Genomic DNA, 13,527 nt, shown 5'->3' on the forward strand with positions numbered 1-13,527 from the left:
ACTCTACAGGTTCCATAATAGCAGGCAATGGGGTCACTCTTGTGGGAGAGGGATGTTTTAGTGACCTATTGCCACTGAGCTAGTTAAATCACTGAACAATGTTTAGTGTTATGGGGCTTTCCTTTGCAAAATCTAGCATTAGTGTCATAGCTTTCCATTAACGTGAGACTTAAGAACACTAGCACTGAGGGGCCTATAAGGAAAGAATAAATAGGAGAAAAACAATATTTTTTTAAAAAAAACCCTAATAACTGAGACCTTTACAATGCACACTATAAGAAAATGTAACTAAATCCATAATAAAAGCTTTTACATACTTACTCATTTATTACTCTCAAAAGTACACATGAGCAGCTCCACATACTTCAATTTCTGAATTCAAAACTGACCAATCTAACCTACTCATGGAGTAACCACAACAGCAACAAAAGCAGGGCACAACTTGTATTGCAAAGAGGTACAGACCAATAAATGACCTCGGAGGCACATCCTAATTAGCCAGATCAGTGTCAAGCAGTCAACACCTTATTATTTAATCATTAAGGACTAGATACAGCAGTCCTTACTGGGGCAAAAACTTCCAGTGAAGTTAATTCCCCGGAGCAAGAACTGCAGGATCTAAAACTAGTCTCCCCTTGGATTCTGTAGACATGTTTCCATGAATAAGAGCGAGAACTAAGCAGCCCAACCACCGAAAATAAAAAGTTGGACGGTAACTCATCTAATCCTCTCAAAGCTGAGCACCAACCATTCTGATGCTGCTGCGCTGGAGCCTTTTGTAACCAGGCCATTAGGGCAGAAGTAAAACCCTTCGCACCCACCCATCAAGCCAGGTCAATGGAAGTGAGAGAGATGTCCCCAAGTCTTTGCGTTTAAACAGCAGCCCGACAAAGGGACCCTTTGACTACCTTGCTGCCTTCCAGTGCCACGCCGGACACAAACAACATAAATCGCCGGAACGTACGTCTTAGTCCCCCACATGCTCATCACAGCACCCCACAGTGCCCTCGTTTGCGTCACAACTGAGCTGCAGCTTCTCCAGCCCCCAAACAAGCCATTGGGTCCCTTACGGCCGTGCCGAGCATACGCCGTGTCCCTTTTCCCTCTCACCCCGTGGGCGAGCATGCTCGAGAGCCAGGGCTCAGTGACCCACGCACCAATTTGCAGCTAAACTCCCCAGACCACCTTTTTTCTTGGTTTTGTTTTTGGTTTTGGTTTTTTACCTCTTAAACCCAACCCTTTCCCTTGTGCCCCATTGGATAATTAACCCAAGCAGCACAGCGGCTGGCTCCAGCGCTGTGTGGTTCCCTGCTCGTCTTTAACCTCTCCAGGCGGGCTCGCCCCTGGACGCGCATTTCAAGGGTTTGCTTTTTATCACCTTCCCGAGGGGAGGACTTGGGGACAGGAGGGATTTCGCCTCTCCCGCGCCCTGCCACCGCTCCCCAGGCGCAAGCCAGCAAAGAGCCCGCGGCCTGAGGGAGAGGGAGCCTCGCCCGCTTCCCTTTTCCAGTGGCGCGTCCAGCCGCGGACTCGCTCCGGTTCCTCAAGTGGAGTTTCGCTGCCCGCTCCCGCGAGCGCGCAGGGACAAGCGGGCAGAGCCGGGCTAACGCTCAGCGGGACCCCAACAGGGAGGCGACCTCCAGCTCCATGTCACCCACTCGCCGCTAGCGCACTCCCCGCAGGGAGACGGCCCCGTCCCCAAAGCTTGCCCCCTACTGACTCCACTTACGCCCGTCCTCCCTCCCCCCGCGGGGCCCAGTGCGCCCCCAAGCTCCCCTTCCTCTCACCCCCCCGCAGGGCCCAGTCCGCCCCCAAGCTCCCCTTCCTCTCACCCCCCGCAGGGCCCAGTGCGCCCCCAAACCCCCTTCCTCTCACCCCCCGCAGGGCCCAGTGCGCCCCCAAGCTCCCCTTCCTCTCCCTCCACAGGGCCCAGTGCGCCCCCAAGCTCCCCTTCCTCTCACCCCCCCGCAGGGCCCAGTGCGCCCCCAAGCTCCCCTTCCTCTCCCTCCACAGGGCCCAGTGCGCCCCCAAGCTCCCCTTCCTCTCCCTCCACAGGGCCCAGTGCGCCCCCAAGCTCCCCTTCCTCTCACCCCCCCGCAGGGCCCAGTGCGCCCCCAAGCTCCCCTTCCTCTCCCTCCACAGGGCCCAGTGCGCCCCCAAGCTCCCCTTCCTCTCCCTCCACAGGGCCCAGTGCGCCCCCAAGCTCCCCTTCCTCTCACCCCCCCGCAGGGCCCAGTGCGCCCCCAAACCCCCTTCCTCTCCCCTCGCAGGGCCCACTGCGCCCCCAAGCTCCCCTTCCTCTCACCCCCCCGCAGGGCCCAGTGCGCCCCCAAACCCCCTTCCTCTCACCCCCCCGCAGGGCCCAGTGCGCCCCCAAACCCCCTTCCTCTCCCCCCGCAGGGCCCAGTGCGCCCCCAAGCTCCCCTTCCTCTCACCCCCCCGCAGGGCCCAGTGCGCCCCAACTCCCCTTCCTCCCCCCCTCCGCAGGGCCAAGTGCGCCCCCAAACCCCCTTCCTCCCCCCCTCCGCAGGGCCCAGTGCCCCCCCAAACCCCCTTCCTCCCCCCCTCCGCAGGGCCCAGTGCGCCCCCAAACCCCCTTCCCCCCCCCGCAGGGCCCAGTGCGCCCCCAAACCCCCTTCCTCTCCCTCCGCTGGGCCCAGTGCGCCCCCAAGCTCCCCTTCCTCTCATCCCCCCCCCGCAGGGCCCAGTGCGTCCCCAAACTCCCCTTCCTCTCCCTCCGCAGGGCCCAATGCGCCCCCAAACCCCCTTCCCCTCCCCCCGCAGAGCCCAGTACGCCCCCAAACCCTCTTCCTCTCCCCCCCGCAGGGCCCAGTGCGCCCCCAAACCCTCTTCCTCTCCCCCCGCAGGGCCCAGTGCGCCCCCAAACCCTCTTCCTCTCCCTCCGCAGGGCCCAGTGCGTCCCCAAACTCCCTTCCCCTCCCCCCGCAGGGCCCAATGCGCCCCCAAACCCTCTTCCCCTCCCCCCGCAGAGCCCAGTGCGCCCCCAAACCCCCTTCCTCTCCCCCCGCAGGGCCCAGTGCGCCCCCAAACCCTCTTCCTCTCCCCCCCCGCAGGGCCCAGTGCGCCCCCAAGCCCCCTTCCTCTCCCCCCCGCAGGGCCCAATGCGCCCCCAAGCCCCCTTCCTCTCCCCCCCGCAGGGCCCAGTGCGCCCCCAAGCCCCCTTCCTCTCCACTCCTGCGCCCCGCAGGGCCTCCCTGCACGCGCTCTCCAACCCGCCTGCCCCCAATGCCAACAATGCGCCCCCTCCGCTCTCCTCTCCGTAATCCTAGAGCCCCCCCGCCCCCAAGCCGCTCTCCTCCCCCGCCTGCAGCCCTCGCCCCTGACACGCGCCCTCTAACCCCGCAGCGCGGCCCCGGGCCTTGGAGGGAGGAGCAGGGAAGGGAACTCGTGCGCTGGGGGGCGGTTAGCCAGTGCCCGGCGGAAGAGGGCGCAGGCAGTGACCCAAGCCCTCAAGCACGTCCCAGGGATGTCACGCCCGGGGTTTCGAGGACTCCGGAGGAGGGAGCGAGGGGGACGCAGCAGTGCCAGGCCCCGGCCCCTAGTGGGCACACCCGAATGGCCGAGGGGATTGCCTCGCCCCAGGAAACTGCCTGCCGCCGGAGGCCGAGCCCGTCTCACGGCCGCAAAGAGCGGCCAGCTTTCCAAGCGCCGGGCTCTCCCTGCCCGGGGCAAAAGGCGGCTGCAGCGAAAGGCGGCCGGGCTGTAGAGACAGAGGGGTTAATTAGCTAACTCGGCGCGCTCCGGCTCCCGGAACACCCGAAGGGGAGCGGCGCTCGTCAGCCCGGCCCGACGCCGACAGCCACACCGGCTTCCAAGCGGGCTGGGCCGCGCGCACAGGCGGGCGGAGCAGGACCCTTCTCTTTTCATCTCCCCCCCGCCCCAACGCGCGCTACAGGCCCGCTTGGGCGCTTCCTCGCAGCCCGCGCCCGCCGCCCTGGGAAACCTCGCAACTTCTGAGCCGCACGCCCTGGACCAGCTCCCGCCGCTTCGGAGAGGCGAAAGACACATGTGCCGCTCTCCTCTCTCGCCCTCTCCAAGCACAGCCTGACGCGGAGGGGAATTAAAGGCGAGGAAGCATCCGCACCCCGCCTTGCAGCCTCCTTCAACTTTCCGAAGCCAACCCCAACCAAACGGGGCAACCCGGAGGTGACACACTCAAATGTCACACCTATCGCATAAGCAAGTGGGGCCACAGCTCCCAAGTTAAAAGCATGAACTTTTGCTTTGGCCACCCGAAGACAATTTGGCCTGGCTATCTAGACTGCAATCTTTGCACGCCACTCCCTGTGGGTAAATTGCTAACAAGCGGGGCACAAGGTGAATCTTACCACGGGAGCGCAATGAGTGTATAGCAAGCCTCAGCCTTCTAAAAAAAACCACAACACCCCAAACTACAATTTCATTTCTTCAGCTTTCACTTTAATAAAATAATGATTCGTTAGGAGAATGGGGTATAAATCTTCATTTTGGAGGCAATTAAAGTGTTGATTTCATTCGTGCCCCTAAGCGATTCTTGTAATTTGCTCAAATAGCTTTATGTACCCAGCACTCCAGAGCTTTTAGAAACCCATTTTCTAGTTAGACTTGTTGGATTACAATTTTTATTCAACAGCAGCTATCCGAGTTTTCCTAATCGAGATCTGAATTTAACAGTTCCCTCATTTTAAACGTTATAATAGTTATGTAGGATGCAAGTCAACCAAACAGAAGCAATGCCCATGTTTCCATCTTGTTTTCAATGTCTCATTAAAAAAGTTGAGAGAGTCATGCTAACATTTAGAAATAGTTGAAAGCTTTTACATTCTCAGTATAATTAAAAACTGGGTTTCTGGCAAATTCATGGCTTAAGTCAAACCATTCTTCTGCTCTACCGCTACATTAATAACCGTCCGATAATCTTTGCTTCTTTCTCGTACATAAAAAAAACAAACGAACATTTGAGCTCCTACCAAAGCTGAAGTATAGTGCACCTTTTTGTAAGTAATCTATAAAATAACTCCTGGTTGACAATGTTCTTGATAATGGCAAAGCAGCTAAGAAAACTCCTGTCTGCTTGACTGCGCCTTGCTTTAACAAAAGGAAGCCTCCAGAGTCAGCCTCATTACACCTAGAATTGTATATAGGAACCAGATCATAGTTTTTAGTTGTTGGGTGTTTTTTTTTCCCATGAGCCAAATACTATTTCTAATCATAAACAACCAACCATTAAAACGTTACAATTCACAACAAGGAGCTCGAAACGCCAAGGCTCGTCCACTTTAATGTTTTAGAAGCTTGATTTCGCTTTGGTAACCTCTTGAAATTAACCCCCCCACACACACACACAAATCACACTACAAGCCACTAAGGGAAAGCAGCGAACACAAGTCGTCACTATATGCACACATTGGGTGTCGAAGCCTCTAGGGTTTGGTCTATCCCAGCTTTAACACAGACATCCTAAGAGCCACTAAACTGTATTTTTTTCTAAAGGAGACAGTTTGAAAAACTTGAAAGTTCAATGAAAATAAATTAAAACCTTGGTCTGGTTTTATTTTTCTATTAAGTAAAATAAAATGGGGGCGCTTGCAGCAGGCAGGCTGTGCACAAAGCAATGTTCACTGAGGTCTAAAAGCGCTCGGCCAAGGAAAACTGACAAGACAGACTAATGAACCGTAGAGACAGGAGGAAAATAGCCAGTATTTGCTAGATTTCAAACACTCTCTGTCTTCCCTGGACCACCTATCTCGGATTTTATTATTATTTTTCTAAGTGGCTTCAGCTATTCCTTTCTAAGCATCCAGAAGCCTGCGAATCACGCCTAACGCTTCTATTATTATAAAGGGTAAATAAAATAAAGACAAAAATTAAAAGCGACAAGAAACAGGTCAAGTTTGCAGGCAATGCTTTTACAAGCTCATCTCGCCAGGTCGAATCCGGGAGCAAGCCTTAATGAAGCAATAATAGCCACATTATTCAAAAATTTTCATTTCGATGGAAATTTATCTAAAAGGGACTTAATCATATGCAAATAATAAAAAGAGGCGTAGTGACCCAGCAAGCGATCTGCATACAAATTTCAGCGTGTGCAACACTGGAGAGATCATCATACCTGATCTGTTAGATTTGCTGATCTTGTTATGTCTTCACTGTCTGATTTTGATCCGCCTTCTCTATCGTCTATCACCAGATCGATTGGCATTTTTCCTTTCAAACAGCTAATATACCGGTGGCAGAAATTGTCACATAATTCGTGTACCTACATTATGACAGAGGTAAAAAAAAATGAAAATATAATCAGGAGTACATAAGTGAAATTGACAAGTGCAATCAACCAACCCTTCCCCCAGCCTTGTGACATCAAAAGTTCTAAATGGGGGGAACACACAGCAATTATCCCCCGGAGACCTCTAGACGCATCCAGAATTAGGAATAACTTTCTTTTCTCGCAAAATAGAGATATCCCAGAAAATTGACAGTGACAAGATGATTCACAGGCTACAACATATTCAACACCCGTGTTAAATTCATCTGCTCCCGGAGCTGTGGCCATGAGAGAGGTGACCTGCATGGGTGACATTTAAGGTAAACTATTTAATTTCAACCAGTTATTTCATCATAAAACCTTTCCAAAGAGTATGAAGAGAGAAAGGGATTTTTTAAAAAAAAAACCCTGGATGCACTATACTGAAATACATTATAGGCATCCGTGACCTTAAATCCCAAATCGCTGTAATATATTTGTTCTTGAGTTTCCACTATTAGTGGGCATATTTTAACACCTTTCATGTACAGTGAAAACAACCTGCCCGTTATGGGTAGATAAAATGGCTGGGGGTTCTAAAGAAACTTTTCAAGCATTTAAAAACCTCTCGAAATGTTTATTTTCTGGAGAAAGGGGATTCTCTTGTAGGCCAGCTATCAATTACATATAAAAATCCACTGGAAACCTGAACGTGCGTTCAACTGACTGTTGGTTTGAATTACATTGCCTTCATATTGTTATTATTATCAATTATTATTATTATTGCTGAGATTTCCAGAATAGGGAGGGGAACAGAATTAAGCCTGCATACTCTCTGTTCTCTCTTAGCTTAGAGGCGTACAGCATTCACAGAATCAAGGAACTGCCACAACTATCAATTCGGCTTTGTCTCTGCAAAACGTTACAGGACAATCTGTGCCCTGACTGTGACCTGCAGATGGCTCTTAAAAAAATCTCGACCAAACTAACTGAAACTAAACAAAGCACCTTCACCAAAAACAATCTCCGAGGCGTGGCTGAAACAAACAAACAAACAAACATTCGGAATATCATCTGCAACACACAGAACTGCAACTATGGATACAAAGCCAGCAAGGTATTAACATGAACACAAGGCCAAGTCGTTTGTGAGCCCGGTTTCAGAGGCTGAAATTGTAATTAAACTGCGAAGAGAAATGGACGCTAAGATTGGTCTTGACACTAATTACCAGACAGAAAGACATTTATGCAAATTTACCAGAAGCTTGAACTTCAGCAATACTGAAACGTAGGAGGAAGGGAGAAAAAAAATTACCTTCTCTAATTCCAGTAGATGAAACCTTAATACTTGTATGGCTTGAATCATCTGCAAAGACACAAACAACAGGAGCATCTATCTCATTCCTGAGTTGCGGTATATCCCCACAGCTGCCCCTTCTGTCGTCTATAACTTCAGTTGTTGTTTTTTTTAGTAGTAGTAGTAAATAAAAAAGTTGTTTTGATTTATGGCAATAACACTAAAACTTAATAGCAGTGGCTTTGTATGCTGTTTAACAAGAAGCGAGCTAGAGTTAACAAAAAATCCTATTGCAATGAAGTAGCTAAATTATACGGATCGTAAACATTTCCTTCAAAAAGTGCAATCTATTGCGACGTCGTTGGACCCTCGCTTTGCAAAGGAGGAGAAAATATTCCTAATGCAGAGGCAAAGTATTTGTTTAGCCTTTAAAAAAAACGACTTCATTTTAGGTCGGTTAGTTAAACTATTCATCTCTATCCATAGTCACTGTTTACATTTCCCATAAAGCTATTTAAAGGTGCGGGGGGGTATGTGGAGACCTCAAATACACTGATACATTCGTAGATCAATCCATGCACTGCTTGGGCAGGGCAAGTCTGCCATAAAGACCCCAAACTCTCATTTGGATGGGGCTTTCTTTATGTACTTCGTTACGTGATTTTACTTAACACGGAATTACTGCCCTGGATTACTTGTAATTAAAAAGATCCACGCGACAAAATTTCCATGTAGAGCCCCAAATCCTTGTCAAAGCCTAGCACCATCTCTCTCCAGAGGGCAGAGAAATAAAAGGGGAGCGCTATTAACTCTTACCAAGTTATCCAGTTCAGGATTAGAGGAAAAGAGGGGTTTTTCTGCTCGGATCTAAATATAAGAAAGGGGAGGAAAAAAAGACTTGAAATATGGAAACAGAAAAAGCAGACATTATTTCTTGCTTCATTACACTGTTGGGTCCATTATGTAACCTTTCCTTCAAAGCTCTGACTGTTACATTAAGTACATCATATAAACACTTAAACAAATGAATCAAATGCACTGAAAATACCCACAGACATTATTAGTTACATCTATCTAGCTACGCTCCGTCTTGTGTGAGCTGCACATCCCTGTAAGCAAAGTTTAAAAAAATATCTTCTTTATTTATTTATTGAGATGGTACAATCGAGACTGTATTGATTTATTTCTGGCAGTATAGAAGGGGGGAGGCTATGAATTTTTTTTTAACGGAGACTTGTTTTCTTGTTATGTGAGAGGTTTTTTTTCCCCCCCCCAGCACGGTTTTGCTGACCTGTTTGGCGAACACTGCTATGTCTTCATTGAAAGACTCTGAGGAGCAAACATCGCCTCCCGCTACCCCGGGCTCCCGGGGAGTGCATGTAGCTAATTCACATTTCTCAAAAATCAGTGCTAAAAGAGGGAACAGGGGGTGTCTGAAAGAAAATACAATAGTCACAAACAAGACAATGGTTAGTCCCAGAATAAGTGGGGGAGAAACATCAAGGTGATCTTTTAGCAAGCCCACTACCACCACCCCAGCTGCACCCCCTCCCGCAATCATAGCTCACCTACCCTTCAACCGAGAGACCTGAAGTCGAAGGCCCTGAGCCATGGGCTGTATCTGATGATCGCTTCAGCATATCTGGCCAGAGAAATTGTTAACATTTGCTATGAATAAAACCAAAGCGGTTCCAGCAGCCATTTTGAATTAACTTTCCTTTCCTTTTTTTTTTTTTTTTTTTAATTTTTATTATTTTTAACTCCCCTTCAAATTGCGGACTTTCTGGATTAAAAAAAAAATCAACCCAAGCAAACCCCAGCTTTTTGGACTCGGGTGTGGAACGTGCAAATCCCCCTTGGCATCGGTAATGATAATGTTCAAAATGAGAGCTGTTAACTTCGAAGACCAGCCAAACTGCCAGTGAGTTGCCCCAATTCGGGTAGCACGAGCGATCCAGCGATCCATTTACATTCACTTCAGTTAGCAGAACACGCTTTTATTTGGGTCATCATCTCCCCCCCCACACACACACACACACACCCTCCGCAAGTTACTCAATATAGGCGCTGCTCACCCCTCTTTTTGCTATATAATATTGCACAATGATACAGACCTTAGAAATGTGTAAGCCAAGTGCTTTGATTTTTGCTAGCTTGAGTAACTCTTAAGGAGACGTTTAAAGTCATTTACTAGCTATAAAAGCTAAACTGAAAATTTAATATTTGATTTGATTTGATTACGAAATGAGTTCAATTTCTGGGATTTCATAACTATTCCAGAGAATCCTGAATGGAGTTTAAACAAATCCTACAGCTTTGTGATAATGAGATAAAGAAACTGCATGATGGGATGGTTTTGCTTCAAAGCTAGCTGTTCTCAGCGAGATGGGGGGAAAGGATCTTAAAGTTCACTTCAACTTAATATGCGCGAACTGTTTTTAAAGCTATCCACGGAGCAACGAAACACATCAGTTCCAAATGCAATGGCCTAGAAACTATTTTATAAGTGACCGCATTGAGATGCCTCAAATGCTGCTAGAAAACAGAGCACAGCTCAAAGAAACAACCCCGAAGTTTTCTACTTAATACAGCATTATATATTAACAAAGCTAAAAAGTTTTATTCAGAATGAAACCGTTCAAGGTATTCTTTCTTCTAAACTCTTCCAAAATATTTACCTCTCCTAACAGGTTGCACCACGGAAATCTTTCCTTTTGATCACAACACTAATGACTAATTTCCCTTAAGCTCACAGTTTAGCAGTCTTTTATATTTAAAAGTTGTGATCAAAACTACATAGGAGTCTAGGTTTATGCAACGAAGTAGCTTTCCGTACACACACACACACACACAAATTAGGCAAGTTATAATATTTGAACTGAATACTACCTATGGATAACGTTTATCCGTTTCAAGCCCCATGGAAAGTAAATCTTCTTTATTGGAGAATCATATGCCGAGCATAATGTGAAGCAAAGAAAACTTCAAATCCTCCCTAAAATTTGCATGCAATTATAATGGAAGCCTGGCTCACAAGAATTTACCTACGATCTGAGTCAATGGCTTTTACTTCTGCCTTCGTCAGCGAGGGAAATAAGGGCATAATCATCTCTTAACTAACAAACCCGATGCCAGCTTTACCTACCCATAAATGGCATCTTTATCTCTCTTTAAAGCGTCATTGACAGAGGAGCCCATACTGGGAGGCATGGCGTTGGTGTGAGCAGTGTGCGGGTATTGATGAGAATGCAGAGGAGGACCGTGATTCAGATGGTGAACAGGCTGCATGGATCTGGCGGCGTGAGGATCCCCATACATGGTGGTGGGGATCCCTACTCCATCCATCCCACCGTAATGGGGTAAATCGTCGTACTGCATGACAGACAAAGAAAAAAAGGTCAGAAGGCCAGTCGTAACCGGAGGTTAGAATGGGGGAAGGTCCAGCACATGGAACTGGGAAGTGCTAAATCTATGGATTTCAAATAAACAGGACCCAGAAAAAAAAAAAGAAAAAAAAAAGGAGGGGAGAGGGTGAAGATCTGTAAAAATACATTTCCCCAACAGGCCCTCAAAACGGATTAATTCTGGATCCTTGAAAAGCATCCTTGTGGAGGGAAGTAGGTAAAAGCAGCTTAGGTTGCTTTGGAGTGACGCTCAAAATAAACACGTTGCTGAAAAGTTTCCTGCTTCAATATGTCTCCACAGCAAAAGTTAAAATGAGGACACCTATTATTAACACGGGGATTAACACAGGCTCCTGGTTTAAGGTATTTCTCTGTGTGTCTGTGTGTGTGTGAATTGTCCCAGTGTAGAGCATTCCTAACGTTTAAATGATAAATTAAACTCTCTTTAACAAAAATGTAAAGCACCAGTTTAGATGCAAGACCAAAGCTGATACACTTTTTCTAACTATTGCAGCACAATCTGAAAATTGGGAATTCCCATGTGGAGGAAAAACGTGAGTTAAAGCAGTTAGTTAATTTTAAGATACCCTGTTTTAAACCTTCCGACTGTTAAGAAGGAAAGTACACAAGTATCAATGATCTGATGTTGTCCAAAGTTTAATAACAAAAGAGTCGATTTTTGGTTTACAGCTATTATGTACAATCTACTTTATTGTCGATTTGCTGCAGATGTGTGCATGTGCTACTGAAAGTTTTGAATTTTAAGTATATTCTTTGTTAAACATTAAAAACCGAAAGTTAAAGTGGCACTTAAGGATAAGAGGAAACGGCCACTTTTCATCTATTAAAAGCAAAAGTGTGAATAAATTGTTTTAAAAAACTCTGACAATTGCTTGAACTGAAAGAGTAAAGGCAAGTTTGTCAGTACAGCAACTTTCTTTTACAAACTGTACTTTGAGGGACAGGACACAAATTATTGCAAGCAAACTTAATTTTATGTCATTTTTCTTTTAAAAACTCTATTCATTACATGATAATTGTCCCTCACAATATTTTCATCGCATCTCAATGTATCTAATAAGTCTAGAAAAAAGAATAATAGTAAAAAATAGTAATAAATAGTAATGATAAATATATGTGCATATTACTTCTGCCTAATTCAAATTTAAATATGCAACTATTTTTAAATGAAGGTCTGACTACAGCACTGCACATTTGTGATGGCAAAAAGTTATGTTTACTTAAAGTTTAATAAGTTATCTTTGAAAAGTGAAGATGTATGTCATCACTAATGTTAAATGCTAAATTAAAATGTTCAAAGACACCTTAGTTAAATATTTTAAACGCTGGTGACTTTAAAACGACATTGTATTCTTAGCAGTATAGCTGTAATACTGATAAATACAAACACTTGTATTTTCAGTTACATGCCTGTATATCATTATTTTATAGAAAGTTTGCCTCTTCCGTGAGGTGTCTGTGATAGGAATTGATAGAATCAAGAAATTGACAATATATATATATAGGTTTGAGTCAAAGAAGAGGTGGGAAAAAACTTTTTCGCAGCGTCTCTGTCAGCCACGTTTCAACATTATCTCACATTTAAATTCCATTTTTTTAATACGTACCCTTTGCGCCATCGGCCTGGCTTGCTCCCTTCCTACTTCAACTTCTAATATATCCTCTTTAAGGCCAGTGTGAAAAGAAACAAACGCGAACTCTCCCCCAAACCCCCAAAAATGCAAAAATCCCTTAGAGTCGCCAGCAATGTGAGCAATCGAGGAAAATCTTCAGCTTACTGGATCTCAAAGAAACGACACAATAATTCAGCATTAAAAAAAAAAAAGAGAGAGAGAAAGACTCGCCCTCCTTCTCTTTCTTTCTCTCTCTCACTCTCCCCCTTTCGTTTCCAAGACAGCAGCGGGGAGAAAGCAAATATCCTTTCCCCAATCAGTTTTTTTTTTTTTTTGGTTTAAAAAAAAAAGTGCCCCTCAAACCCAACTACCAAGTCTCATGGCTTTTTGCCACTCCAGCTGTCAATCAAAGGCGAGGTTGTCAAGGTGGTGAATGAATGATGATGATCCGCTGTGTGTACTTCCACTGCTCTGGACACCTCAAATGTTAATATTCAAATGCATGGAGGTCTAAGCGCTGGCTTGTTCTTGAATCAGTCCTAATTCCTAATCAGATCTCGCTCGCGCGCTCCCTTTCCCCCTTTGCAGCGGGAGAGGCTAGAGGAAGAGGGTTAAAAATGTCTGTCTGAGTTTGTCTTAAAGGAGCCACGATCGATGCTGCCTGCTGCAAGTCCCCCGTGCGTGTGTAAAGTGTGTGTTGCACAGGCGGAGAGGTGGATTTGGACCAGAATGCTGGAACCCGGAAGTAGTGGTGGCCATAACAGGTCGCGTCTTACACAATGCACTGGGCTGCATCAACTCGGCTCCTAGCGCAGGGGTGGGTTGGGTGAGATGCAAGCAAAGAGGCTGTGCGAGCCACAGAAGCGTTCAATTAACAACACACACACACACACAGGGTTACAGTTACTAAAATAGATTGTAATTCTGGTGTGTGGCTGGGCTCTTAGC

General features: G+C 46.8%; 1 protein-coding gene across 3 annotated transcripts in view; it reads right to left on the reverse strand.

Moving 5' to 3' along the window:
- The window catches only part of MEIS1 (Meis homeobox 1), a 124,928-nt gene extending 111,607 nt beyond the window's left edge, over positions 1-13,321 (reverse strand). For 2 of the 3 annotated variants that reach the window (XM_075127210.1, XM_075127212.1), the window contains exons 1-6: positions 12,574-13,321; positions 10,687-10,913; positions 8,833-8,974; positions 8,358-8,408; positions 7,560-7,610; positions 6,113-6,259 (exon numbers count right to left, since the gene is read on the reverse strand). In XM_075127210.1, the coding sequence (XP_074983311.1) occupies positions 6,113-6,259; positions 7,560-7,610; positions 8,358-8,408; positions 8,833-8,974; positions 10,687-10,913; positions 12,574-12,585 (630 nt within the window). In that variant the 5' untranslated portion in view covers positions 12,586-13,321. Of the gene's footprint in view, positions 1-6,112; positions 6,260-7,559; positions 7,611-8,357; positions 8,409-8,832; positions 8,975-9,113; positions 9,269-10,686; positions 10,914-12,573 lie in introns of those variants that run through there. The other variant, XM_075127211.1, reaches the window with a different exon arrangement.
- Between the last annotated feature and the right edge of the window lie 206 nt (positions 13,322-13,527).

Source organism: Caretta caretta, chromosome 3 (assembly GCF_965140235.1).
Source record: "Caretta caretta isolate rCarCar2 chromosome 3, rCarCar1.hap1, whole genome shotgun sequence".
Taxonomy (NCBI): domain Eukaryota; kingdom Metazoa; phylum Chordata; order Testudines; family Cheloniidae; genus Caretta; species Caretta caretta.